A 23,922-nucleotide genomic window follows, 5' to 3' on the forward strand; every position below is an offset into this window, starting at 1 on the left:
CACACTGTCGTTTATGCACAATTTCAGAGATTTTTCACAGGTACTGGCTTGACTTTTGAGCCCAGTTAATCCTGGCATGCCCCTCACCTCCAGCCATGGCTGGTAATTCCCCCAAATATTTTTTTTTAAGATTTTATTTATTTATTTGAGAGAGAGAGCATATGAGAGGGGGGAGGGTCGGGAGGGTCAGAGGGAGAAGCAGACTTACTGCCGAGCAGGGAGCCCAATGCGGCACTCGATCCAGGGACTCCAGGATCATGACCTGAGCGGAAGGCAGTCGCTTAACCAACTGAGCCACCCAGGCGCCCTCCCCCAAATATTTTAAGTCCCTCTATTCACTTGTGCCCTCCTTAGTTTTCACCCCAGTCCTATCTGTGCTTCCTTCTTTTGGTTTTGCCCTCTCACTGCTGCCCTCCCTGCCACCCTCTCGCTTGATGCCCTCTAGAACCTTGTTCTAATGTAAATACTCTGTCTTCAGCTTCACCGCTGAATGCTCTTTCACTCTTCTCACCTTAACAAAAAAGGACCTTTACCCACAGATGTTCTGTCTTGCCAGAGGGAAGGCTGTTCATTCTCCCATGCCCTCTTGCACTGAAGGGCTGGACCTGGGGATGGGAAGGGTGGCCACTTTTTTTACTCCTCCACCCTCCTATAAAATCACCCTCCTATGAAATTACCTCCATCATCAGTTCTACCATCCTCTACTTGTTATCCTTTATGACCAGCTTCCTGGTTACTCCCCTGTGTTCCCTGAGGACTTTGGCATCTGACTCCCAGTTTTCTGCGCTACCTCTTACCATAGCAACATCCTGGTGACTTCAGTATCCCTTCCAGTAACTTGTGCCTATCCCATCATTGTGTATTGAATGTGTGCAGGGCAGTTAGCTCCAACAACATAGCCTCACCTGTCATCTTTGACCTCCTCAACTCCAGTGAACTTTACTTCCACTCCACCCTTCCATGGCTACTCACCACCCAGAATGCTCAACTGCTAAACCTTACATCTCAGTGTCCCACATTCTAACCAGAACCACAGCTTACAGTCCTCCCTCTCTCTCTCATCTCAGTATGTGTTTGTTTCAATCACATGAAGATTCCCAGTCCTTAGCTCCAGCACTGTCCTTAGACCTGGGCAAGAGAGCCCTCCCACCCTGGGCCTCATACTTTAGAGGGCCCCACTCAAACCCTTCTCAGATTGTGCCTATTCCTATGGGGTAAGGAGTCTGCAGGGCCAAAGAAATATACCCACATGCTTACCCTATCCATAGCTGGACCAAACTCTGGATACAGAAGATCTGTCTTCCCCACTGAAACAGTCCTGAGCTTGCTTCTGGGGCCTGCATGGATTTCTTTCCCAGAGTCTTTTCTCTTGAGCATGGATTGAACTGCCAGTGACACACCCCTAAGCCCACGGAGTGGTCAAGGAGTGTGTGTATGTGAGGGGGGATAGAGTGGACGTGTGGGTTGGGGTGTACCCCTCACACTGTGGGACAGAGCCTGGGGCAGGAAAAGAGGGAATGTGAATCTCGGGCTGTCTCTCCCTATGTGACCTCATCTGGCACAGGCAGCAACAGGACTGAGTCCTAATAAGAAACCTTCAAAATTTGCCTGGCTGGATTTCAGAACTGCTATGGACTCCTGTGTATGTCCTGTTTACCCCTTTTTGACCAGAGTGTCTTTAGCAGTCATCCTGTGCCTATCCTACCCCATGTATGTTGGACGTGGGGGGCGGGGCAGACAGCTTGTCTCTTTAGTTCATAGGTCTTCAGATCAAGAGGAACTGTACTGGAGTTGCTGTCCTTAAGGAAATAGACCTGAGAAGCCTCTTGCTGATGCTATAAAGGCTGGAGGTTTGGGAGAGGTCTTGGGAGGGAGTTAATATATTTTCCATGCAGGAGAAATGTAAATAATGTGACCAGATTGTGGTGATTTAAAATGTATCCACAAATTCTTTGACACTCCTTTCAAAATGCAGAGCCTAATTTCTTTCCTCTTGAGCATGGACTGGCCATAATAACCCCTAACAAACAGAATAAGGCAGAAATGACAGTATGATTTCTGAGGCTGGATCATATAAGATATTGAGGCTTTGGTCTCTCTCTCTCTCTCTCGGATCACCTGCTCTGGGGAAGCCAACTGCCATGACATGAGGACACTCAAGCAGCCCTAGGGAGAGATGCACATGGTGAAGAACTGAGGCCTCTTGCTAAGAGCCACATGAGGGAGCCATCTCGGAAACAAATCCTATAGCACAGCCAACCCTTCAGATGACTGTAGCCCCAGCTAACATCTTGACTGCAACCTCGGTGGGAGGCCCTGAGCTATTATGCCAATTTCTAACCCACAGAAACTTTCAGATAATAAAATGTTGTTTTAAGATATTAAAACATTCCACTCACTGCTCTCCCCCTTTGGCTTCCAGGAAGGTACTCCCTCCTGAATTTTCTTTTAGTCTCCTGGCTAGTCGGCTTGCCCCTGGAAGACCAATACTCCCAAAGGCTTCTACTATCTTTATTGCTATCCCATCTCTTATTGACTTTAATCACAGCCATGGATAGTCATAATTAAAACTAAAATTTTCATGCCAGTGTCTCCTACCCTTTCTCCTAGGCTTCAGTCGTCCACTGGACAACTCCATTTAAAGATTTTATTTATTTATTTGACACAGAGAGAGAGAGAACACAAGCAGGGGGAGCGGCAGAGGGAGAGGGAGAAGCAGGTTCTCCACGGAGCAGGGAGCCTGATGCGGGGCTCGATCCCAGGACCCTGGGATCACGACCCAAGCCAAAGGCAGACACTTAACTGACTGCACCACCCAGGCACCCCTGGATAACTCCATTTAGATGTGGCCCCGGCTCCTCATACTTATCTGAAATGGAATCATCCTCTTTCCTCTGACTTCCTCGTCCTCCAACCTCACACCTGTCCCTCTTCCTGTAGCCCTTACAACGTTGAGCGGAACGTTTTTCCTTCCAGTTGCTTAGGTCAGAAATGTTGCTCCCAGCTATACTAGATTGTTCTTCACTTGCTGCTTTTAGAACCTTCAGAATTTGACTCCACCCAACATCTTTAGACTCATCTCTCAACTTTGCCTACAAGTTTTTCCAGCTTTACTTAATTACTTGTAGTTGCCAAATGATTCTTGCCACTTGAAGCACGTATGGCTTCGCACACGCTTCTTTCTAGAATTTTGCTTTTCTAGTCCTTGACCTATTGGCTTTTTAATTTTGTTCAGTTCTCCTTTCAGACTTTAGGGCAAGTGTCTTCTCAGTTTGACAATGCCCACAAATCTCTGTGCTTGCATTTAGCACTGTGTTTGCAATTCCTGGATTCCCTATCCTTTGTCATGGGACAGCTTTCCATGGAGTTTCTCCGTGTCTTGTGACTGCTTTTATCCCAAACTATCTTTTCAAGATGTCTGCATAGCAAACAGCCTTGGAAGATAGAGGTAGTGTCTCTCTCTGGGGCAGAGGGCAGATTTTATTTCCCGAGAAGTATGTCTCACACACATACACATAGTGTGCACAGCTTCTATGTAGGGTGTTCTGAATCACCCCTGGGGACAGAGAGGACCAGGGGAACTAATTCAAACATGAACCTTATGGTGCCTGCCATGCTACAAATAATAAAGTTCTTTGTCTCTGGCCTTCGAGTCTCATGTCTTCTGCCAGCATTTATGAACCTATGAAACTATGGCAGACTAACTTGTTAGATTAACTTGCAAGAATGGTAAAATCTTGGACTCTTCATAGTTCTTGACACCTCTACACACCCTGGACCATAAGTGCCCTGAGAGCAGGAAGTGCAGCTCAGTGGACTCTGCTTCCCCTATGGGTGACACAAGGTAGTTAGTTGCTCTTTAAGTAGTGGCTGCTACTAATGCTGCTTTGGTCTAAAGGGCTTTGATGTTTTGGGGGGTTCTGTTGTTGTTGGGTTTTTTGTTTTTGAGAGAGAGCGAGCGAGCACACATGCAAGCAGGGCAGGGGCAGAGGGAGAGAGAGAATCCTAAGCATGCTCCATGCCCAACTCAGAGTCCAGAATCCGATGAGGGGCTCCATCTCACCACCCTCAGATCATGACCTGAGCCGAAATCAAGAGTCTGACGCTTAACCGAGTGAAACACCCAGGTGCCCCGAAAGGGCTGCTTAACTGATTGAGCCACCCAGGCACCCCAAAAGGGCTTTGAATGAAAGCATTAGAATGTATTTACTGAATCCAACTTTGAAATAAATTGCCATCATTCTTCTCCTGGTTATTAGGTATTGTGTACATTATTTGCGTTACTAGAGGCTAGAGCCTCAGGTCTGTGTTTTGTGGCAAAATGAAATTCTCTGGGGGTTAAAAATGCTACAGATAGGGGCGCCTGGGTGGCTCAGTCGTTAAGCGTCTGCCTCCGGCTCAGGTCATGATCCCAGGGTCCTGGGATCGAGCCCCGCATCAGGCTCCCTGCTCCGTGGGGAGCCTGCTTCTCCTTCTCCCACTCCCTCTGCTTGTGTTCTCTCTCTCGCTGTGTCTCTCTCTGTCAAATAAATAAATAAAATCTTAAAAAAAAAAATGCTACAGATAGTTCACAGCGTGAATAAGCCCTACTGCAGGTAATGGGGATAACTGAGCACAGACTAGGTTTTCCAGGAAGGTAGTGTGTTACGCTGCATCTGGGATGAGACCTTGGTCTCTGCCATTAGCTTCACAAAAGGCCAGAGCAAACAAGTTCCAGTGCAGCCAGGCTGATTTCCGCTCAACCTGTCTGAGCTTGAATGAAGGAATTAATCAGTGTTTTGGTGCCTGAGCAAAGACTCTTCCTTTGCTAACCCGTTACAGGAGCAGTTCCAACCATGACCAGGCAAGGTTGCTGGCTGGGCTTGCACACGGGAGGGAGTCCACCAGGATGCACCTGTAATCTGGGTTTGCCTTGTGAAGTCTATCTAGTTATCGTCTGGTTTAGGAGGAAGGTGGAATCTCGGCAGCATCTGAGCAGAGGCGGCTTTCAGAGCCAGAGGAGATGGGGTTTGGGGGAGCTTTTGCTCATTGTGTGTGGCTGAATGGCTATTAAAGACCACTTCGTCTCATTTAAACTTGTCATTTTATTGATGAGGAAACTGCGATATCGTAAGGATAAAATTCTAAGACTATATTTTCAGGGATCATTTCTATAGTTCGTAAGGATAAAATTCTGTGATGGGCGATTGATTCCAGAGCTTCAACTGATCCTATTTCTCATTAGACGGCTCATTTTTTCTTGTTCCCTTCGCTTCCTCACTCTTCGTGCACACTCAGGGAACTCGAGTGCAACATTCTAATGCCTGGTCAGAAAGATTCCTAAACTTTCTAGCAGGCTTGACTCATCAAGACAGCTCCGGTTAGGCGAGTGTGCAAAGCAGTCCGATCCCCTAAACCCGGAGGAGGAGGCAGAAGAGGAACCCAAAGGCGTGAAGCGAGGAAAAGGGGCGGGGCACCCTGAGGCAGGCTCAAATTTGTTCAGGGAGGGGCAGCCCAGGAGAGCCTTTCCCGCGGAGTCCGGCCCCGCATGGCAATTACACCTCAGTGCGAGGTGGACGAGGGAAGCGAGTGCGCTTGGGGCTGGAGGTGGCGCCCCTGGGCCGCATTCGCTCCCCCTGGGCCTGGAGAGAGTCTTTCAGAAGTGCACGCTGCACTTGCTCAGGGTAGACCCGGTAACGCTCTGCTGACTCCTTCCAGACGCCCCGTACGGAGACTGTCTCTGCAGAGTACGGGAACCACGGCTAAGGGGAGCTGGAGAGTTGTACGTGACCCCCGTGCTGCGCAGCCGCGCCCAGTGGCGCCCGGCCCCGCGCGGGCACGCGCCTGACGCCCCACCCCGCCCCTGAGGAGCGCGCGCCGGGCCTCCGCCCCATCCCCCGCACGCGCAGTCCCTACCGCGCTGCCTCCGCCGTTCCCCGCCCCCTCGCCTTCGGGGCTGCCCTCGTCGCTGCCTGACCCGAGGTCCAGCAGCTTCTGCCTTTCCGGCCCCCACCAACGGAGAGAAGCAGCCCACCCCGGGGGCGGGGGTGCCTTCGGTCCTCGTGGCCGTTCTGGAGCAGGTTGGGGTGGGCAGCGGGCGGCGTTGCGGGGGCCGGCGCGACGGACAGCCGCGGGGGCATCGGCGGGGTCCTGGCGGGGGGAGGACAGGGTTGCGGCGGGCGGAACGGTGTCTCCTTCACTTCGCCCTCCAGCCGGGGAAGCTGTAGCCCGACCCTGAGCGAGCCCAGCGGCCTCAGCTGCGAGCGGAGCGGCGGTAGCGGCCCCTCTCAGGAGACCACCAGGTACGCTGCGCCCGCGTCACTTGGCTGCCTAGGCCCCGGCGGCCAAACAGGACACTTGAACCAGACTCGGGGTCGGCCCTGGCTCCCTAAGATGGCCGCGCAGCCCGGCGGCTCCTCGCCTGTCTCTGTTTGAGATCCCCTTCTCGCTCCTTGACCTGCCTCTGACCGCCGCTGACCGCACTTCTTGTCCCTCCCGCAGATCACCTCTTCTGTGGCCTCGCCATGGCGACCTCCGGACAGAGCTGCGCGCGGCGTAAGTAGAGCCGAGATCTCTGCGGGATGGGGCGGGGTTGGCTGGACAGTCGAAGCCAGAAAACCGCAACTTCTTTCTCCTAATCTCTCCGAGGACTTGGAGGTTCTCCCCTTTCGGTAGCCACTCTACCGTCTGACTCCCCTCGCTCTGCGGAGGAGGGGCTGGGCTGCGAGATTTCGTTGGAGGGTCTAGGCCAGGGGAGGTGGGTCTTTGGCCGCATTCACTTTTAGTTCTTGGACGTGCCTTTGACGAACTCAGAAGCAAAAAGTTACCAACTGTTGGGTTCGGCCTTTGGAGGATTGGGTCACTCTTTTAGAGGAAGTAGTAACCCCCCCTTTGTAAGAGCGCAAGGTCATTACATGTGCTCCTAAGGGCGTGGACGTGCTGTGCAGAATGAATGAGCTGGGTGTAACCACCTCAGATCGCTTGTCCTTAAGCCGCGTAGCACTGGCCGAGGACTTGAGTGCCATATTAATATGCTTAAAGTGCCAATTTGATATTTAGTTGATGTAGACCCTAGTGAAACCCAGATGATCGTGTTTTTTTCTAAGTTCCAGCATTTAAATGTCCATAGTGTTAATTACCTTTTTCTTCGCACTCTAGAATATTGGTTTAAGAACTCATTGAGGGCACTGAGAGATCTGTTGGGGAGAGGGCTTGTCTTAGGTTTTGGTTTTATGTCATTTGCTTAAAGCAGCCCATTCCAGTGAATTTTGAATGCTATATCTGTGTGTATAGATATATTTATGTGTATGTGTTTGATTCTTTGTACTCGTTCGGTCCTAAGAGGTGAGGGGCTGTAGGTACCGTGTAAATTTAGGAATAGAACGTCTGTTTTTGGGGTTTTGGAAGGAATCTCCCAAGTTTGTATAGCCACCTATCGTGGTTATCCATTTTAGAAATAAATCTTTATTGGTGATATCTCACGGATCATTATAGTATTACTGTAGCTCCTGGTAGTATCAAAAACATCTTCAACAAGTTGGACTGTTTGAATTTAAGGATAGTAGTGGGTCATAGTCTAGTTCCTGGACAGAAAGTGGAAGAACAGAAAGGTTAACACTGGAATGTTTCTTCCCACCAGCAGTGTGTATTCCTCCATCATATGCTGACCTTGGCAAAGCTGCCAGAGATATTTTCAACAAAGGATTTGGTAAGAATTTTTTTTTCCCCCCTTTCAGATCAGAAGTGAAAATGTGTTTGGATTGCTTGGGGAAATCACTGATTTTTTCAAATTGTAAATATCTTGCTGTATTAGTTCATTTTATTAGATACATTTTAGATAAAGTTTCTGTTAAAATAGTACTGTAATAATCCATATCTCCCTCTAGCCCGGTTTCCTCCACTTTTTTCAGACTGCACGTTAAGGATTTTATCTGTAAGAAAAAAAACAACTGTGCTTTCATTTCCTTCAGATCTAGTTTAGGCCTTGGTTGACTAGAATTATGATGTATTACTGTTTTGCTTTTGTGGTGACTCTTAGTGGGTTATGAGTTTTTTAAAATGAATTTGGGTTTTCTTCTGGCAGGTTTTATTCCACATAAACTCCCTCTACATTATTTCCCTAGTTATTTAGATTATTTATCCCAAAGGAAGATACTTTTTTGGGATAATTGTTTTAAATGGCTGTATTATAATAAACTATTGGCTATTCTGAGATTTAAGTTGAGTTGATTTTCTGATCTGATATTTAGGTTTTAAAATGGTTTGAAAGCAAATTTTTTTTTTTGCCAAGTACACACCAGCACACTAGGCAAAGCTGCATAGAGATGTTCTGTGCTGTATATATTAGTTTATGTAGGATAATTAAAATTGTTTTCATTTAAATATGTTATATCATTCCACATTTTTATGCCCCTCTGAATGTATGAAGTCTTTCTGTTTTTTTTATGTGTTGTCAGCTATTGGTATGCATCTTTTATACAAAAGAATCATTTTGATATCTTTTGCTCTCTACTTGAAGGTTTTGGGTTGGTGAAACTGGATGTGAAAACAAAGTCATGCAGTGGTGTGGTGAGTGTTCGATAACTCATAAATTCTGATGACCCTTTATATAATTTTTCAACCCATAAAATAGTCACCACTGAAAAATGTCTACCCATTTATCTTGAAGAGGCAGAAGTTAATTTTGTTTTAAGGGATTTGAATGAAACTTGATTTACTTGGGCTTTGGATATGATTTCTGATTTTCAGGTGGTCCTTTGCCATATTACTGTGCATGCATAAGGAACTCAGAAAAGACTGGTTCTTTGGGACTGTTTACTCAGTAAGATTACAAGCTTGAAGTCAGGAAACCTGTAACACCTTTTTGTAATCCTTACTTTTTATGTCTAGTAAGCATTATGAGTTCTGGGCATAAAAATACTCAGTAACTTAATTGAAGTGTACTAATCATTTATATAAAGGGCATATTCTAGCAGCCTTCTCTGGAAGATTTCCATGTGAATTTAGAGAGTCCTGATTTGACTATTTTTAAAGATGGTAATATTTTGGTGTTTGGATATCTTGATTCTGCCTAACTCAAAGTAAAATAAAATTTAATTTTGTGGAATTTTTTTTTTCTTCAAAAAAATTTTGAGACTGGGAATGGGTATAGTGTGTGAATATTGAATATTGCTGGTTATTTTGATAAATTCTTGCTGTAATTGTTAACTCCCTTAGTGCATATAACTGATATTTATTAAAATTATTCATGTTGTAACTTCTTAATGCCCAGACTTGGATTTCTGGGGTTTTGTATTGGGTCATATCTGTCATTTGGCTTCTTTGGTCTGGAAGGGAGCCTGAGTATATTCTCTGTGGTTGAGCGATTTACTTGCTCAAGGTACAGAGCAGTGACTTAGTGTTTGTTTTTTGTGTTCCCACTCTTAACCTCTTGAGGTCCCTTATAAACACTTGCTGTGCACTAGTGGAGACACAAAAGGCCTTCCAAAAGGAAGACTCAATCCTTGTGTTTAAAAAGCTTATCACTTGCTGGTTGGAGATACAAAATAAATTTTAAACTGGGGAGCACTGAGAGAAGCATGTCTAGTCCTAGATTGGTTAATCATAATCTTTGTTGGAGAGAAAGGATTTTTGTGGACAGGGTTAAAGTTTTATGGAATTAGGTTTGAGATCTTGAAGGATATATATGATCTGGATTCCATATAGTTTTTTTGATTTCTGTTTAATGTATATCTCAATGTGGTACTGATCTTGTAGTATGTACCTGGCTGCAAGTAAGTCCTATTAACAGCTGGTTCTGTTTTCTCACGTAAACTGCAGAGGTGTCCAGTTCATTCCAGAATGTAGAAGCCAGAGTATTTGGTGATGGAGTGAAGGGTGTAAGCTTGGCCATGGTATCTTCTGGCCCAATTCGGGTCCCAGTGTATGATCTTGATTTTGTGTCTTGAGGATTCCTTGGGTTTATATAGGCTGGCTCATAATCTATAGGCTGTCCGGAGGCAGAGGGTGGGGCCTCAAGAGTCATTAATCATTGTCATTCAGGATTAAAAATATCTACTTCTACACATTCTCCATTCCTAGTATCTGCTAGAAGAATATGCTCCATATGTATTGTTTTAATAATGCTTTTCTTTTGTATAGAGCACAGGAAAATGTGCAAAGCTTTCATAGTGCCAGTCCAACTTAATCCTCCAGCGGTGGATTTGTTTTTACACTTGAGGAAACTGAGACCCAGAAAAGTTTAAGCGTCTTCCTCAGTGTTATTCATTTAGCAAATGACAGCCAGAACTAGATGCCAGGACTCCTCTAATTTTATATCCAGTGTTTTTTCCTAACATAATCCGGTGCTTTTTAATATGGGCGTTGAATGCCAAGCTTTGACTTGAAATTCCTGTTAAAGTGTCTTATTTCAGGAGATTGAGTCTGTCTTACTGCAGAGCAGTAGTTATACAAATGTTTTCTAAGTGAAGGATGATTGGCTTTTTCTCCTGTTGATATAGTTTTTGGTATTTTCTCACTCTTGCAGGCATCACAATTTCAGGTCCAGTTTTCTTTACTAGTTTGGATCAGCTGTTTTCTTTAGATTTGGCTTGTCATTGGCCAAAGTATGTAGCCATCATTAGCAGACAAATTGTGAATCAGAATGCTCAGATGGTATTTTACTCTTTTGTCTTGGAAGTTTGCCTATCTACCGAGCTAGATGTTCTGTAGCAGATTTTAAATTTCAGTAAGCCCTCCATATTATGCCTTCCTTTTCACTTGGTGTGCACTTAGTTATTTGTATTTGCTATAAACATAAGATTATATAATGCACTTCAAATTGATACCTGTATTAAGTGGATTAGTTTTTAACTGATATTATCTATTGTACTTAATATAGTTTACATTATGCATGATATAAACCAGTTGTAGTATAAATCTCTTATAATTCCCTTTCCCTACTTTTTTTCTTTTTAAATGAGAATGTTCAAGATTGTTGGGAAGGTGTGAAATCTGGTGAAGACTTTATCTCAGAAAAACAGAATATTGGGGTTACCGAAGATTTTAAATCTTTTCTCATGGGATGACCTCCTACAATGGGGTGCTTTCCTTTTAAGAATTTTCAGGAAACAGATTCGCCTGGGTGGCTCAGTCAGTTGAGCGTCTGCATTTGGCTCAGGTCATGATCCTCTCAAGTTGAGCGCCTCGGGTTCCCTGCTCAGCAGGGATCCTGCTTCTCCCTCTTCCCGCTCTCCACTAGGGCCCTCTCTGTCTATCTCTTGCTCTCAAATAAATAAAATCTTAAAAAAAAGAATTTTCAGGAAACATTTCCTAATAGTGCGTCAGTTATTATGAATGCTCATTTTAGTGATGGGGGTCTGTGATTAACCATACTTTCCTTTATAGTGTTTTATTTAATATCAGGCAGATTGGATACAGTACTAAAATGTTCGTTCCTCCCCTCTCCCATCCTGATTCTTGAATTCCAAATAAAATCACCTTAGCGGAAGTTTCCTTAAAAGGTGTTCAGTTTGTTGAGAATTAGATACAGGTTCACTTGTCGTTGATTGGTTGAAAATGTAAGTAAGTGTAAGTAAGGTGGCAGTTAGTAACTGACAGGCTAATTTGTTGTTTTTGTACATACAGTAGCAGAGTATAGAAGTATTTGGGAAAGTAGAAAAAAGGATTAGTGAAATTACTGTGTTTCAGTGGGCTTTTGTGTAAGTTAGGCAGTGATTCTTCCAGGCTTACAAGAAAGTTCACCAAGTCATTTATTGTCTTACTAGGAATTCTCAACGTCTGGTTCATCTAATACAGACACTGGTAAAGTTACTGGAACCTTGGAGACCAAATACAAATGGTGTGAGTATGGTCTGACTTTCACAGAAAAATGGAACACTGATAACACTCTGGGAACAGAAATCGCAATTGAAGACCAGGTAACATTTTGAACATGTGTTTTAATATTAGTTTATTTTTGTATTCCAGAAAGGAAATATAGCTGAAAACAAATTCTTTTTCTTTCAAAATAGATTTGTCAAGGTTTGAAGCTGACATTTGATACCACCTTTTCACCAAACACGGGGTAAGCATGGACAGACATTTTTGTTTGCTTTAAATTTCATTTTTATCTTTAAGTAGTCTCTACAACCAATATGGGGCTCGCACTCACAACCCTGAGATCAAGAGTCGCGTGCTCTACCAACTTGAGCCAGCCAGGTGCCCCTTTATCTGCTTTAAATTTAAAAGCATTTCTCTCCTGTTTCTTTAGGAAAGATGCACATTTAGTGTTTGATAGCTTACTTAACTGCCCTGTGGTGGTGAATTTCTGTTTCTGCCTTTGGAGCATGATGAGTACTATGGTTGCTGTTGTTGGCTTCCCTTCAGATATTTGCCTCTTTCCATTGTGGACTAACTTGGGTAATTAACATGTTTCTAATAGGCTTTGTGACTGCTTATTAGTCCTGCAAAAGCAGTCTTCTCATGGTGGTGGAAGTAATCCCATGTACCCTTGTTTTTAAGCTCCTTGAGCTATATTTTCTTTACCTCTTAGGATTATGCTACTACTTTTACTCCCCAGTTACACTGCAGTTCATAAATTTGTCTTGTGCCCTTTGTGCAGAAGTTATGTATGTGAATCTTTCCCACTGGCATCAGTTTTAAGTCAGTTTGTTCTTTTTTCAGAAAGAAAAGTGGTAAAATCAAGTCTTCTTACAAGAGAGAGTGTATAAACCTTGGTTGTGATGTTGACTTTGATTTTGCTGGCCCTGCAATCCATGGTTCAGCTGTCTTTGGTTACGAGGGCTGGCTTGCTGGGTACCAGATGACTTTTGACAGTGCCAAATCAAAGCTGACAAGAAATAACTTTGCAGTGGGCTACCGGACTGGGGACTTCCAACTACACACTAACGTGTGAGTATCTCTTTTCTGGGATTGTTGTGATGTAGGACCTGGGGATGACGTTGATGTCACCTGTCGGCTCTTATGAATCTAGGTACAATCTAAAGGATTTCTCTTAACACAGAAAGATCATCATCCTTGGGCATTTCTGGGCATCTCTCAAAGTATATAGTAAAAAATGTCAGTCTGACTTTTCAGTGCTGAGAGAGTAATTGTTTATTTTATATGAGGCTTGATGTGCTTTGGCTTTTTAGAAAAGGCTAAGATGTTACCAAATGACCAGTGTGTTCATTTGACTTAATTGTGATATGTGAGGTACTGAGTTGGTGGGATTGCCTAAAATGTACGGTTTTTTTTACCTAATCCATATTAGATGTATATGTGAAAAGGACTTAATTTTTTCCCTTATAAAATAAAGGATTGGTAAATAACAGAAGTACAAAGAAGAAACCCAAAACTTCTCATGGCCCCACCACCTAGCTATATAATCTTTGTTAGTTGTTAATGTTTGAGAGTTTCATCTTTTTTTTTTTTTTTTTTTTAAGATTTTTTATTTATTTATCTGAGAGAGAGAATGGGAGACAGAGAGCATGAGAGGGGGAGGATCAGAGGGAGAAGCAGACTCCCTGCCAAGCAGGGAGCCCAATGCGGGACTCGATCCCGGGACTCCAGGATCATGACCTGAGCCGAAGGCAGTCGCTTAACCAACTGAGCCACCCAGGCGCCCCGAGAGTTTCATCTTTTTTATGTGTGTGTGTGTGTGTGTGTACACACACATACAAAATACATACCAGGCTGGTTTATAATTCCTTCCTACCTTAATACATTTTAATAATTTTACTGTAGCATTATGTATTCTACAACATGATTGTTAGTGGCTGTGTGGTAATTCTGCTGGATGGATGTATCATGATTCATATGACCTCTTATTTGGGGGCATAGGTTGAGATAAAGACCTTTTAAAACTTTCACGTTTTCAGTGGAATACTACAGACCCGTGTGAGCAATGCCTTTTATTTAATTATAATGCTACAATATCAGCTTAGTGCCATAGACATTACATTGTCTATTCTAGATTGACAAATTTAAAATATCTTACAGCAATGATGGGACAGAATTTGGAGGATCAATTTATCAAAAAGTATGTGAAGATCTTGACACTTCAGTAAACCTTGCTTGGACATCAGGTACCAACAGCACTCGCTTTGGCATTGCAGCCAAATATCAGTTGGATCCCACTGCTTCCATTTCTGTGAGTACTACTGTGGGCTTAGAATGGGGTCTTCGGTTGTGGGAATTCCATCTTTGGGTATATTGTGCTGAAAATTTGAACTGTGGTTCACACAATCCCTAGTTGACTCACAGATTGGGATTAGAATTTGTAATGCTGCATGCATTTTTTGTGGAGGCAGTGTTAGAAGTTTGATATCCAGGTCACAGGAGTTTAACTCAAAAGCTGCTCAGGTTAGTGTAGATGATAACCCTGAGCTCCAAGCTGGTCTAAGCCCAGGGAAGCCACTGTTTTGGGCCCCAGGCCAGGAGTAATAGTATTTTAATTGTTACTTTGTCTTTCTGTGTGGAAAGTACTTTGTTACTTTGACTTTGTCTTTAGGGTTTACAAAACATTTTTTAGATTTGATCTTAGGGGTCAGTGGTGCAAATGCCATTTTGCAGGTGGAGATACCAAAGCTTCGAAGGAAAAGGACTTAGATCACTGCTAGGGAAGGAGAGCAGGAAGAAGGGCTTGCATGTCTTTTGATTTCCCTCCTGTCTAGGGTGACCAGCTAGCTCATCCTGCTTTGCCTGGGACTATTCCAGCCTTAGCATTAAAAGTCGTGCACCCCAAGGACTCCCTCCTGCCTACCCTGGGTTCGTTGTGGTGGATGACCGCCCTGCTCCTGTCCTTGGGCTTTTTTGCTGCTTCCTCCTCCAGTCGCAGTGGGTTTGGGGCAGGAGGAAGTGCAGTGTCTTGACTGTAGAGGCGCTGGCTGTGCTTTCAGCAGCTGTTCTGCGTGTCAGGTCAGGCACTGCCTGGTACTGTATGTACTGGGAATGAAAGAAAGTTAAACCTTTCTGTTACATAAAGTGATAATTCGTTTCTGAGAGCAATGTTTTTTGAAAATTTGGGCAGTTAAGCTTTAGCCCCGTTCTTATTTTATGTTAGCAGCTGTCATCAGAGAGCAAGGGAAGCATCCAGAATGCTTGTCCCATTGGCAAGGCAGTGATTCATTTATTTTTCCCTACTGTGCTTCTCACTGCACTGTAGCAGTGAAAACCTTCGGATTCACACAGTACGCTACTCCCTGGCAGCTATGTTGCTCTTCTCTTCAAATGTATGTCTGTGGCACAACACGGATTTAATGCGAGCCAGTGTAGTGCTCTCATAGTCTAAAATGGGAAGGCAGCTTTGGATCTGTGTGCCATTGAGTGACTTCTGGGGACTCATTTGGAAATGCATCTAGTATTTCCCACCCAAGTATGCCGCTGTGCCCCCAATTAAGCATCACCCCGAAGTATTGCTTAATGTCCCATCACAGTTTGGTAGTTTACTTCTATTCTAACAGGAGAAACTTGTATCCAGTTGTCTGAGGCTCTTAATTTGTTGGGCACAAGGTGGTCACTAGTGGGGCATTTCTTCCTTAGACTAATAGCTCACTTGGTTATTGGTGGCTTCTGAAGACTTGGCTATCCTGCCATGTGAACACAGGTGCTGTTTATGTGACTTCTGCCTGTAGTTACATATTTCTCTCTGGACTGTTTCGATGTTACACATTATAAAAGAGTGAAGACATCAAATAATTTCCAATCTGTTTTGATCCCAGAGGCTGTCACCTTTTTACTACCAAGAATATTGTGTCCTACCGACAGTTTGACTTGGAGTTTAATGGATAAGAATTAAGTAGCACCTAGCTTCTGTTTGGCTTAGTAACAGTGTTAAATTTATTTATTTTACTTCTCAAATGTTATGAAATCTTTATTTTATACAAGTCTTTTTCTAATTTAAATTCAATTAGCCAATGTATAATACATCAGTAGTTTTTGATGTAGTGTTCATTGATTTATTAGTTATGTATAACACCCAGTACTAATCACAGCACGTACCCTCCTTAATGCCCATCACCCAGTTACCCCATCCCTCCACCCACCTCCCCTTCTGCAACCCTCAGTTTGTTTCCCAGAGTCAAGAGTCTCTCATGGTTTGTCTAAATTTTGTTATTTCACATGTGAATAAAAAAGCGGAACACTTCATAATTGTATAGTAGGGAGACGTGCAGGGGCTTTGTTTCTCAATTCAAAAAAAATTTTTTACAGCTGTTTTTGCATTTTATTTCAGGCAAAAGTCAACAACTCTAGTTTAATTGGAGTGGGCTATACTCAGACTCTGAGGCCTGGTAAGTATTCTTGATAGGTAGGATTGGTGTTTTGTTTTTTTTTTTAAGTAGGATTGGTGTTTTAAAAATTATTTTTCATTTCTCAGGTTCTTTATAAACCTTTCAGAGAGTACAATGAACACATTTACCTTTTGCCACAGTTTTACTTATTTATTTTCTTTTGCTGGGCTGTTTGGAAGTTGCAGCTATCCTGACACTTCCCTAAATGCTTAAGCATGTGTCTATTCAGAAATGAGAACGTTCTGGTCTCCTGCATAATAACCATAATACCATGATCACACCTAAGAAATTTAATAGTTAGTCCGTATTATTATTTACTCTCCATTCTGTAGTCACTTTCCTCATTTGTACCTGAAATGCCTTCTAGTATTGTTTATTTCTCTAATCAAGGTTCACTCATTGCTTTCATTGTTTGGTCTCTGTAGTTTCATTTATTTATTTATTTATTTAAAAGATTTTATTTATTTGAGACAGAATGAGAGAGAGAGAGAGAGCACATGAGGGGGGGAGGGTCGAGGGAGAAGCAGGCTCCCTGCCGAGCAGGGAGCCCGATGCGGGACTCGATCCCGGGACTCCAGGATCATGACCTGAGCCGAAGGCAGTCGCTTAACCAACTGAGCCACCCAGGCGCCCAGTCTCATTTACTTTATGTAGTATTTTGAGCCTTGTATTTTCTAGAGCAGTACTTATCAGACTTCAGTGTGCGTGAGTCACCTGGGGACTCTTGCTAAAATGTACATTCTGATCTGGAGTGAAGGGTCCTGTTTTTCTAACAAGCTCTTAGGTGATGCCCGCATCACTGGTTCTTGCCACCATTTGAATAGCAAGTTCTAAAGCACTTGGAACTTTCACCCCGTTCAGATAGGGATATTCCCCCAGGCTTTGTATTTTGGCCTTTTTGAAACCTAAAAGACAAGTACGAAGAACACCTGTATACCCTTCCCACATTCACTAATTAACATCTACCACATTTGTTTTCTCTCCATGTCTGCATACATAATCCCTTTTTTCCACAGTCTCTTTTCAGTTATTTAAATGTATGTTTTGCGGACATGCAGACAAATCTACCCAGCACGCAAATCCCAAGAGTGGCATTTTTCTTCATAACTACAATACCACTGTCACAGCTAAGGAAATTACCATTAGTTGAGCAACACAAATACGTAGTCTATATTCAGTTTCCCCCACTTGTCTCTTTATTGTAGTTGTCCTGGTCCAATTATGATTGTCTTTTAGTGTCTTAATAGTCTGGATAGTGTTTTGAATGTTACTGTATTTTCTAGAGCACTTTGAACTTATTTTTAATGTTCTGTGACTTCACAGATCCCTTAACCTAGGATGGGACCACCTGAATTCTGTCTGGTATCTCTGGGACTCCCAAGTACCCTCTGGTGGTTGGCACTAATAGGTCATTTAGCAGGCTGAGGGAGGGACAGGCAGGCTCTGGGGTGATTATTAAAGACTGCAGACTCTTGAGGTGTTTCAGGCAAATCATGGTTGCCTGCCTTTTTTTTTACAGGTGTCAAGCTTACACTGTCTGCTCTGGTAGACGGGAAGAGCATCAATGCTGGAGGCCACAAACTTGGGCTTGCCCTTGAGTTGGAGGCTTAATCCAGCTGAAAGAAACCTCTGGGAATGGATATCAGAAGATTTGGCCTTAATATATTTCCAGTGTGACCAGCAGGCTCCCCCCTCCCCAAGAAGGTGATCAGATCAAAGGATGATCTAAACAAGAGCTGTATTTTAAATATTTAGACAGTTACTTGTTAGCTGGTTTCTAGTTGAATTGGTTATCTATCTAGTTACCAATGCTGCAGTCGTGCAGTCACCTATACATTATTTAAATGTATTTAACTGTTAAATGCGCTACCCACCAATAATGAAATAGACCTTTATGAAAACTGTGCAATTGTGTGCATGTTTGTTTTTATGTTCCTATTAACATTGAAAATTGCCATTGAACGAGATGGATCAGTGGAAGTTTTTAAGATGAGGTTAAAAAATTTTTGTTAAATTCAGCCCATCATTAGAATTACTTTTGGTATCCCCAGACATTACAGATTATGAATAAAAACAAGTATACATAAATAATGACTCCAAGTATTTGCAGAGTTTAAACATTTGCCAGGGTCAGCTCTCCCTTGTTTCTCACTAGTACCTTATTTTTTTGGTGAGCGTTTTGCTTTTTATCTAAATCTGTGCCATAAAGTCCTCTGTGTCCCTGAAGTAACTCCACAAACTTTTTGGACTACAATAAAATAAGAGGATATATGCCTTTATATTTCAGTTTGTAAATTTGTCCAGAATTCCATTGGATCATTGAAGAGATGGTGCTGAAGGCTGCATACACACACCATACCCCTGTGAGCTCTTGCTGTGGGAGGTGAACTAGGCCCTGGGTGGGGTGGGGCGAGGTGTAGGCAAATGGAGTGAGGGGTCAGTAACCAGAGGGACTTGAGAAGGGAGTATATGGGCCTCTGTGAGAGGTCATGAATCATTTCTTTCTAGGCAGACACTGAAACGGTTGGGCCTAAGTGTGAGACCAGAATCAGTGCCTTCAGGCTTTGTGGCCACTGGCCTTCATCTGCACTGGGGCTGAATGACAGAAAGTAACAGATGATTCTGGTTGGAAAAGTAGGAGACAACAAGTGTTTTTGATGGGAGAAGATAGTTTGAAGGGTGTGATCAGAGGTTAGAGAAGGGAGAGCTTTATTCAACACATTTATATTGTTGGACCTGAGGTACCATTTGAAGCCTAAGAGGGAACAGGTAAGAAAATGTACTCTGAGACTCATTACCCAAAAAAGTGATATATGCTGAAAATTTCCAGGTCAGAAAGAATCTGATGAGAGATTAGAAGCTCAAGCAAGCTTTCCACTTTGGGCGATAAATGTTTGTGCTAAGGGACTGGCAAGAATGGCCCGTGTGAATAAGACACATGTGATTTAATGGCAGATAGTTGGAATTTGAGCCAATCTGCTTGAGTCAGGATCTTTTGCTAGGTCAAACAAACAGGAGGAGATGCCTGCAAGTTAGGTGTGAAAGCACATCTGCTTTTGGGATTCTCAAGAGAGGTGTGAAGTAGATCAGCAGACTATCTCTGAAAGTCCACCTGGTGGGGAGGAACTGGTCATAGGCCTGTGACTTCTGAAGCCCCCTGGATGACCTGCTGCCCCAGAGCTAACAGGTGGCCTTCCCTCAGCTGTGGCTGGATTTTACCTGGTCCAGTACTCAGGATTGGGGTGTGGCACAAATGAGCAGTTGGTCAGAGATATGTTTAAGAGTAAAGTGGACGTATTTACCCAGGTGCATCCTGTAATGTTTTTAGCATGGGGGAGAGAGAAGGTTCTTGGGCCCTGTGGGTTGCATAAAATGCCAGGTATGTCCCAGGAGGTGTAGGATTATGGAATTTGCCAGCTATGGGCCCCTGTGGCCTTATTTCTAATAGTCTCCAGCTTTATAGCACCCAGGCCTAACCCAGGGGTGGCAAAACTTAATTGTATTCTAGGCTGATGCAGTTAGTCGAAGAACACTTCATATTTGCACCTTATACTCATCTGTGTTGGTGTGGAGATAGGATCTTCCTGTGGGATTGGGATTAGGGCTGTCTAAATGGAGAGAAGTGAAGAACCTGGCTCCCTGTCCACCTCCTCTCATAGATGTTGGGTGTGGGAAAGCCTAACTATATTCATCTTCCTGTGGGGAACTTTTTAAAAAACTGCCATACTGATGGTCTCCTACCTCTAGGCCTGTCTACTTCACACCTTTCTGGCCAGTGATCCCACCCAGTCCCTCACCTTCCTCCAGGACTTCAGGGGGAGGACAGGATATATACTCCAACCTTGAGGTCCTCAGGTTTAAGTCAAGTGGCCTGGTTCTCAGAGGTGATGTCCACTGAGCAGAGCCTCCACTGCAGAGGTGAGGTCAAGCTGACAGTTCTGTGAAAACATGGGCAAATAGAACTGGCGTAACCTATGAAAGCGCCCAGTGGCAAACCTGGTCTGCTCTAAGGTTGTTTCCTGTTGTCAGACCCCAGATAGGGTTTCCCAGCCAGTCCCAGCTGCACCAAACAAGACCTTCATTCACTTGCCCCTCCTAGGAAGTGAAGTGGGAGGGAGACCTAGGGGTTGGGGTTCTACCCAGCTGCCAGCCCTCAGATCCTGTGGAGTGTGGGCAAACCTGAGGAGCTGGGGTCCTGTATGTGGCCAGGTCAATCAAAACTTTATTTCCTGCTACCAGTCAGCTGGAAGCTCCTATTGAGGCTATGGACATGTGCCAGGTGGCCCTCAGGACTGTGCCAGGGAGGGGATGACGTCTATGACCTCAAGGCCCCCATTTGCTTCAGGACCTGCCAGTGCTGGGCCTTCCCTCCCTACCCCACTTTTGCGCCACATACGGAGGCTCAAAAGATTGTGTCCCAGGCCCCACTTTATTGTCGAATTTAAAACTCAGGGTTGATGTCTGGGGTTCCCAGGTCCCCTCCCTTGAGGCCACCCGCTGGGGGCCGGCCCTAGATCTTGAAGGCTAAGGTGAGGCCGTCGCCCAGAGGCAGGAGGCTGATGTGGACCCTGGCGTCCCGCAGGATGCGCTCGTTCAGGTTTCGCACGCACTGGGCCTCCGTGTTCCCTGGTTGAGGCTCTAACACCTCTCCGCGCCACAGGACCTGCGGGGGGGGCGGGGCATCACGGGGAGGGGGTCAGGGCCGAGGGGGGAGGTGCCTAAGGGAGAGGCGGGGCTAGGGAGGGGCTTACATGCGTGCACTGGGCGGGACTTTGTGGCATGGGGGCGGGGCACGGGGAGGAGCCAGGTGAAAAGACAGGAAACCCTGCCCCGGGAGGGTTCGTTCTTCCCCTTACACTGAGGACCGCCAGGATGCCTCCGGGGCGCAGCAGCTGCAGGCACCGCTCATAGTAGGCGGTGCAGTTCTCCTTGTCCGCGTCCACCACGGCCATGTCGAAGGTGCCGGCCTCGCCCGCGGCCAGGAGCTCATCTTGCGGGGGAGGGGGGGGCAGATGCGGCTGAGTCCGCAGCCCCAGCGGTCAGAAGCCCCTGCCCAGGCCTGCCCAGGCGCTGTGACTATTCAGGGACTTTGGCCTGGAGGGGCGCCCTGCCACCCAGCATGTGGCCGCATGGCAGCGGCGAGGCCAGGAGGCAGGGGTCTGTCACTGCCCCAAGCCCGCCCAGCGGACCTGGTCACTAGCTCACGCCCAGTGGCCCCACTTGGAAAATGGTGCCAAGGCCCCTTCCACTCCGTTGCTCACCCAGGGTCTCCAGGGCGGGCTTCAACCGAAGGTCGATCTTGTGCTCCTCCTCAGCCTGCGGAAGGAGTGGGGTCAGAGCCAGCAAGTCCCTTCTCCTGGAGCTGGGAGTGGCCAGGCTCCAAGGGCCTGATGAGGGCCTCAAATGGGTGGGACACTCACCTGCCTCCACAGGGGCCGCCCCAACTCCGGGGGCCCCGGGTTCACCTCACAGGTCACCACGCGCCCGGCCGGGGGCAGCGCCAAGGCCAACGCTAGGGCTGAGTAGCCTGTGAAAGTACCTGGGGGCAAGGGATACGGACAGGCTCAGGCCAGAGCAGGGGGACATCCCGGTGACTTCGGCCCCCGGTGATCCCGGCCGTGCGCCCTACCCAGGTCCAGAGCCTTCTTGGCCTTGATGAGCCGCGCCAGGTTGGCCAGAAGCTGGGCCTGCTCACAGGTCATCATGGAATCTCCCCGCGGCTGCTCCAGGGTCAGCTGTGTCGCGGTGGTGGAGGGGAGAGGGTCGCGCCAGCACTGCCAGGCACCCAGCTCCTCCCCGGGTCCACAACCCCCTCCAGGTGCGCGGTCGTGGGGCGTGGTCCCGGGACGGGCCCTCAGGGAACGCCCACCGCGCCCAGCCGGCGGTGTCCCGGAAGGCCCGAGAGCGCCAGGGCCCAGCCCAAGGTCACACAACCACGTGGGACCCGCTGGGTCCGAGGTGGGCGCCTGTTCCCGCCCCTGGCCCTGCTGACCAGCCGCAGGCTCCGCAGCGCCGGGTGCTCCCGCATGGAGCGGCTCAGCAGATACTGCCACAGGGGACTGTCTTCAGGGGGCAGCAGGCGCTTCTCTCGCCGGGATCGCCAGGGACGGCACCGGCTCCCTGCCAGGGAGGGGTCCTGGGTCAGGGCCTGGGGCTCCGGGGCGCCAGGGCTGAGCTTCAGCCGCAGCCAGCCTCGAGGAGTCACGGGCTCGGCTCCCGCACCTGCCCTGCCTGCGGGGGCTCTGCCGGGGGGGGAGGTCCGCGGGCCCCGCCCTACTCACCCAGGAAGAGGCCGGTGGCGAAGGCGGCGCCCAGCGCGGCCGAGCCCAGGGCCAGCGCGGCGGGCACAGAGAGCCGGGGTGCGGGTTGGATCATGGTGCGACCTGGAGGCAGCCACGTACGGGTCACTTGGCTGGGGCTCCTGGGCCCGCACTGGGACCCGCCTGCCCTCCAGGCTCCGCCCTGTCCCGGCACTGTCCGCCGAGCTGCGGTCTCCAACGCCATCTGGCGACCGCACAGCTTTACTGCAAGTCCCGCTAGAGCGAGCCGGGCGCCATCTGGTGGCTCCACTGGGAACTGCGCCCAGACAGGGGCGCAAGCCCAGCATGCGGTGTCTGGGTTTTTCTTACCCGCCCCTGAGGTCTACCGTCCTGGGTCAGGGAGGAAGAATGTGATGCCCCTCCTGGGTATATGCTTCTTATTGCTCCTGTTTTTGCTGGGACCCTGGGGCATATGTGGGTGGGCCCTCGGTGTAACAGGGTAGTAATGAGTACAACGTGATAGAAATGACAGGAGCTCTGAGAGGGACTGAGAATTAGGGGAGGCTTCTTGGGGGAGATGAGTAAGGGTATCCGGTTGAAAGAGTGAAGGACCTGGTTTGGGGACAAAACCAGAAGTGGGGCTTGGGAGTCCTGAGACAGGTCTCGTTGATGGGGCTCTGAGACAAGACTCTTAGAATCCTCCCCTTGGGCGCCAGACATGGGTGTGAGCTCTTGGGGCCATCATTCTCAACCTCAGTTTCCTTTGTGGAAAACAGGAACCACAGTCTTACCGCAAATGGCACCAGATCACACAACTTGGCACACAGAAGGTGCTCAGTAAATGGCAGCTGTTGGAGTGGAGATATTTTGGGGAGGAAAGTGATGGAAGGGCAGCTGAGGTCGGCTCGCAGGGCTGTTCTGCAGGGACACGATCCAGTGAGCACTGATGGAGCCCCTTCTGTGACTCAAAGTGGGGAAGGGGAAAGAAGCTGCGCTGGCGCGTATTCTTGGGGAAGCTACATTCGGGGAGCACAGCACACACAAAAATGGGGGGCAACTCCACTTTCACCAGTTCCTCTTCTGCAAAATGGGGCTATCAAGAGTGTCCCCCCCCCCATCGCAGGGGATGAAAGGAGAAAATCCCGGCGAGGGACTTAACACAGGGCCGGCCCTGAGTGGGCCCTACCTGTTACATTTAAAAGGAGTCAAAGTCCAAAGGGCGGACGGTCATCCGACTGCGTCTCAAGGTCACCTCCCCGGGCGTGGCTGCTCCCACAGCCCACTGAGTGTCCAGGCCAGAGCTGCACCGGGGGCTGCCCAGGGGAGGCTCAGACTCGGAGGCCCGGAGGCAGGTTTGTCGAGGTTTGGGGTGGTGCGTGCGGCCGCGGCGTGGCTGAGGCTGAGGACCCGAG

General features: G+C 46.9%; 2 protein-coding genes across 2 annotated transcripts; one reads left to right on the forward strand and one right to left on the reverse strand.

Moving 5' to 3' along the window:
- The first annotated feature begins 6,068 nt into the window (after nucleotides 1–6,068).
- Nucleotides 6,069–18,529, forward strand: VDAC2 (voltage dependent anion channel 2). The gene is made up of 10 exons (XM_035022433.1): nucleotides 6,069–6,281; nucleotides 6,481–6,534; nucleotides 7,619–7,687; nucleotides 8,498–8,547; nucleotides 11,745–11,897; nucleotides 11,991–12,043; nucleotides 12,643–12,870; nucleotides 13,960–14,110; nucleotides 16,193–16,250; nucleotides 17,770–18,529. The coding sequence occupies exons 2-10, from the start codon at nucleotides 6,504–6,506 to the stop codon at nucleotides 17,859–17,861; spliced, it is 885 nt and encodes a 294-aa protein (XP_034878324.1). The 5' UTR covers nucleotides 6,069–6,281; nucleotides 6,481–6,503; the 3' UTR covers nucleotides 17,862–18,529.
- Nucleotides 18,530–20,660: 2,131 nt separating this feature from the next.
- COMTD1 (catechol-O-methyltransferase domain containing 1) lies at nucleotides 20,661–22,679 on the reverse strand. Its single transcript, XM_035022443.1, has 7 exons — nucleotides 22,532–22,679; nucleotides 22,243–22,370; nucleotides 21,880–21,985; nucleotides 21,671–21,789; nucleotides 21,512–21,566; nucleotides 21,107–21,240; nucleotides 20,661–20,913 (listed from the first exon to the last, which is right to left on the reverse strand). Exons 1-7 carry the CDS (start codon nucleotides 22,623–22,625, stop codon nucleotides 20,761–20,763), a joined length of 789 nt encoding a protein of 262 aa, XP_034878334.1. The 5' UTR covers nucleotides 22,626–22,679; the 3' UTR covers nucleotides 20,661–20,760.
- Nucleotides 22,680–23,922: the final 1,243 nt, after the last annotated feature.

This window comes from Mirounga leonina, unplaced genomic scaffold, assembly GCF_011800145.1.
Source record: "Mirounga leonina isolate KUSES-001 unplaced genomic scaffold, KU_Mleo_1.0 Mir_114, whole genome shotgun sequence".
NCBI classification, from domain to species: domain Eukaryota; kingdom Metazoa; phylum Chordata; class Mammalia; order Carnivora; family Phocidae; genus Mirounga; species Mirounga leonina.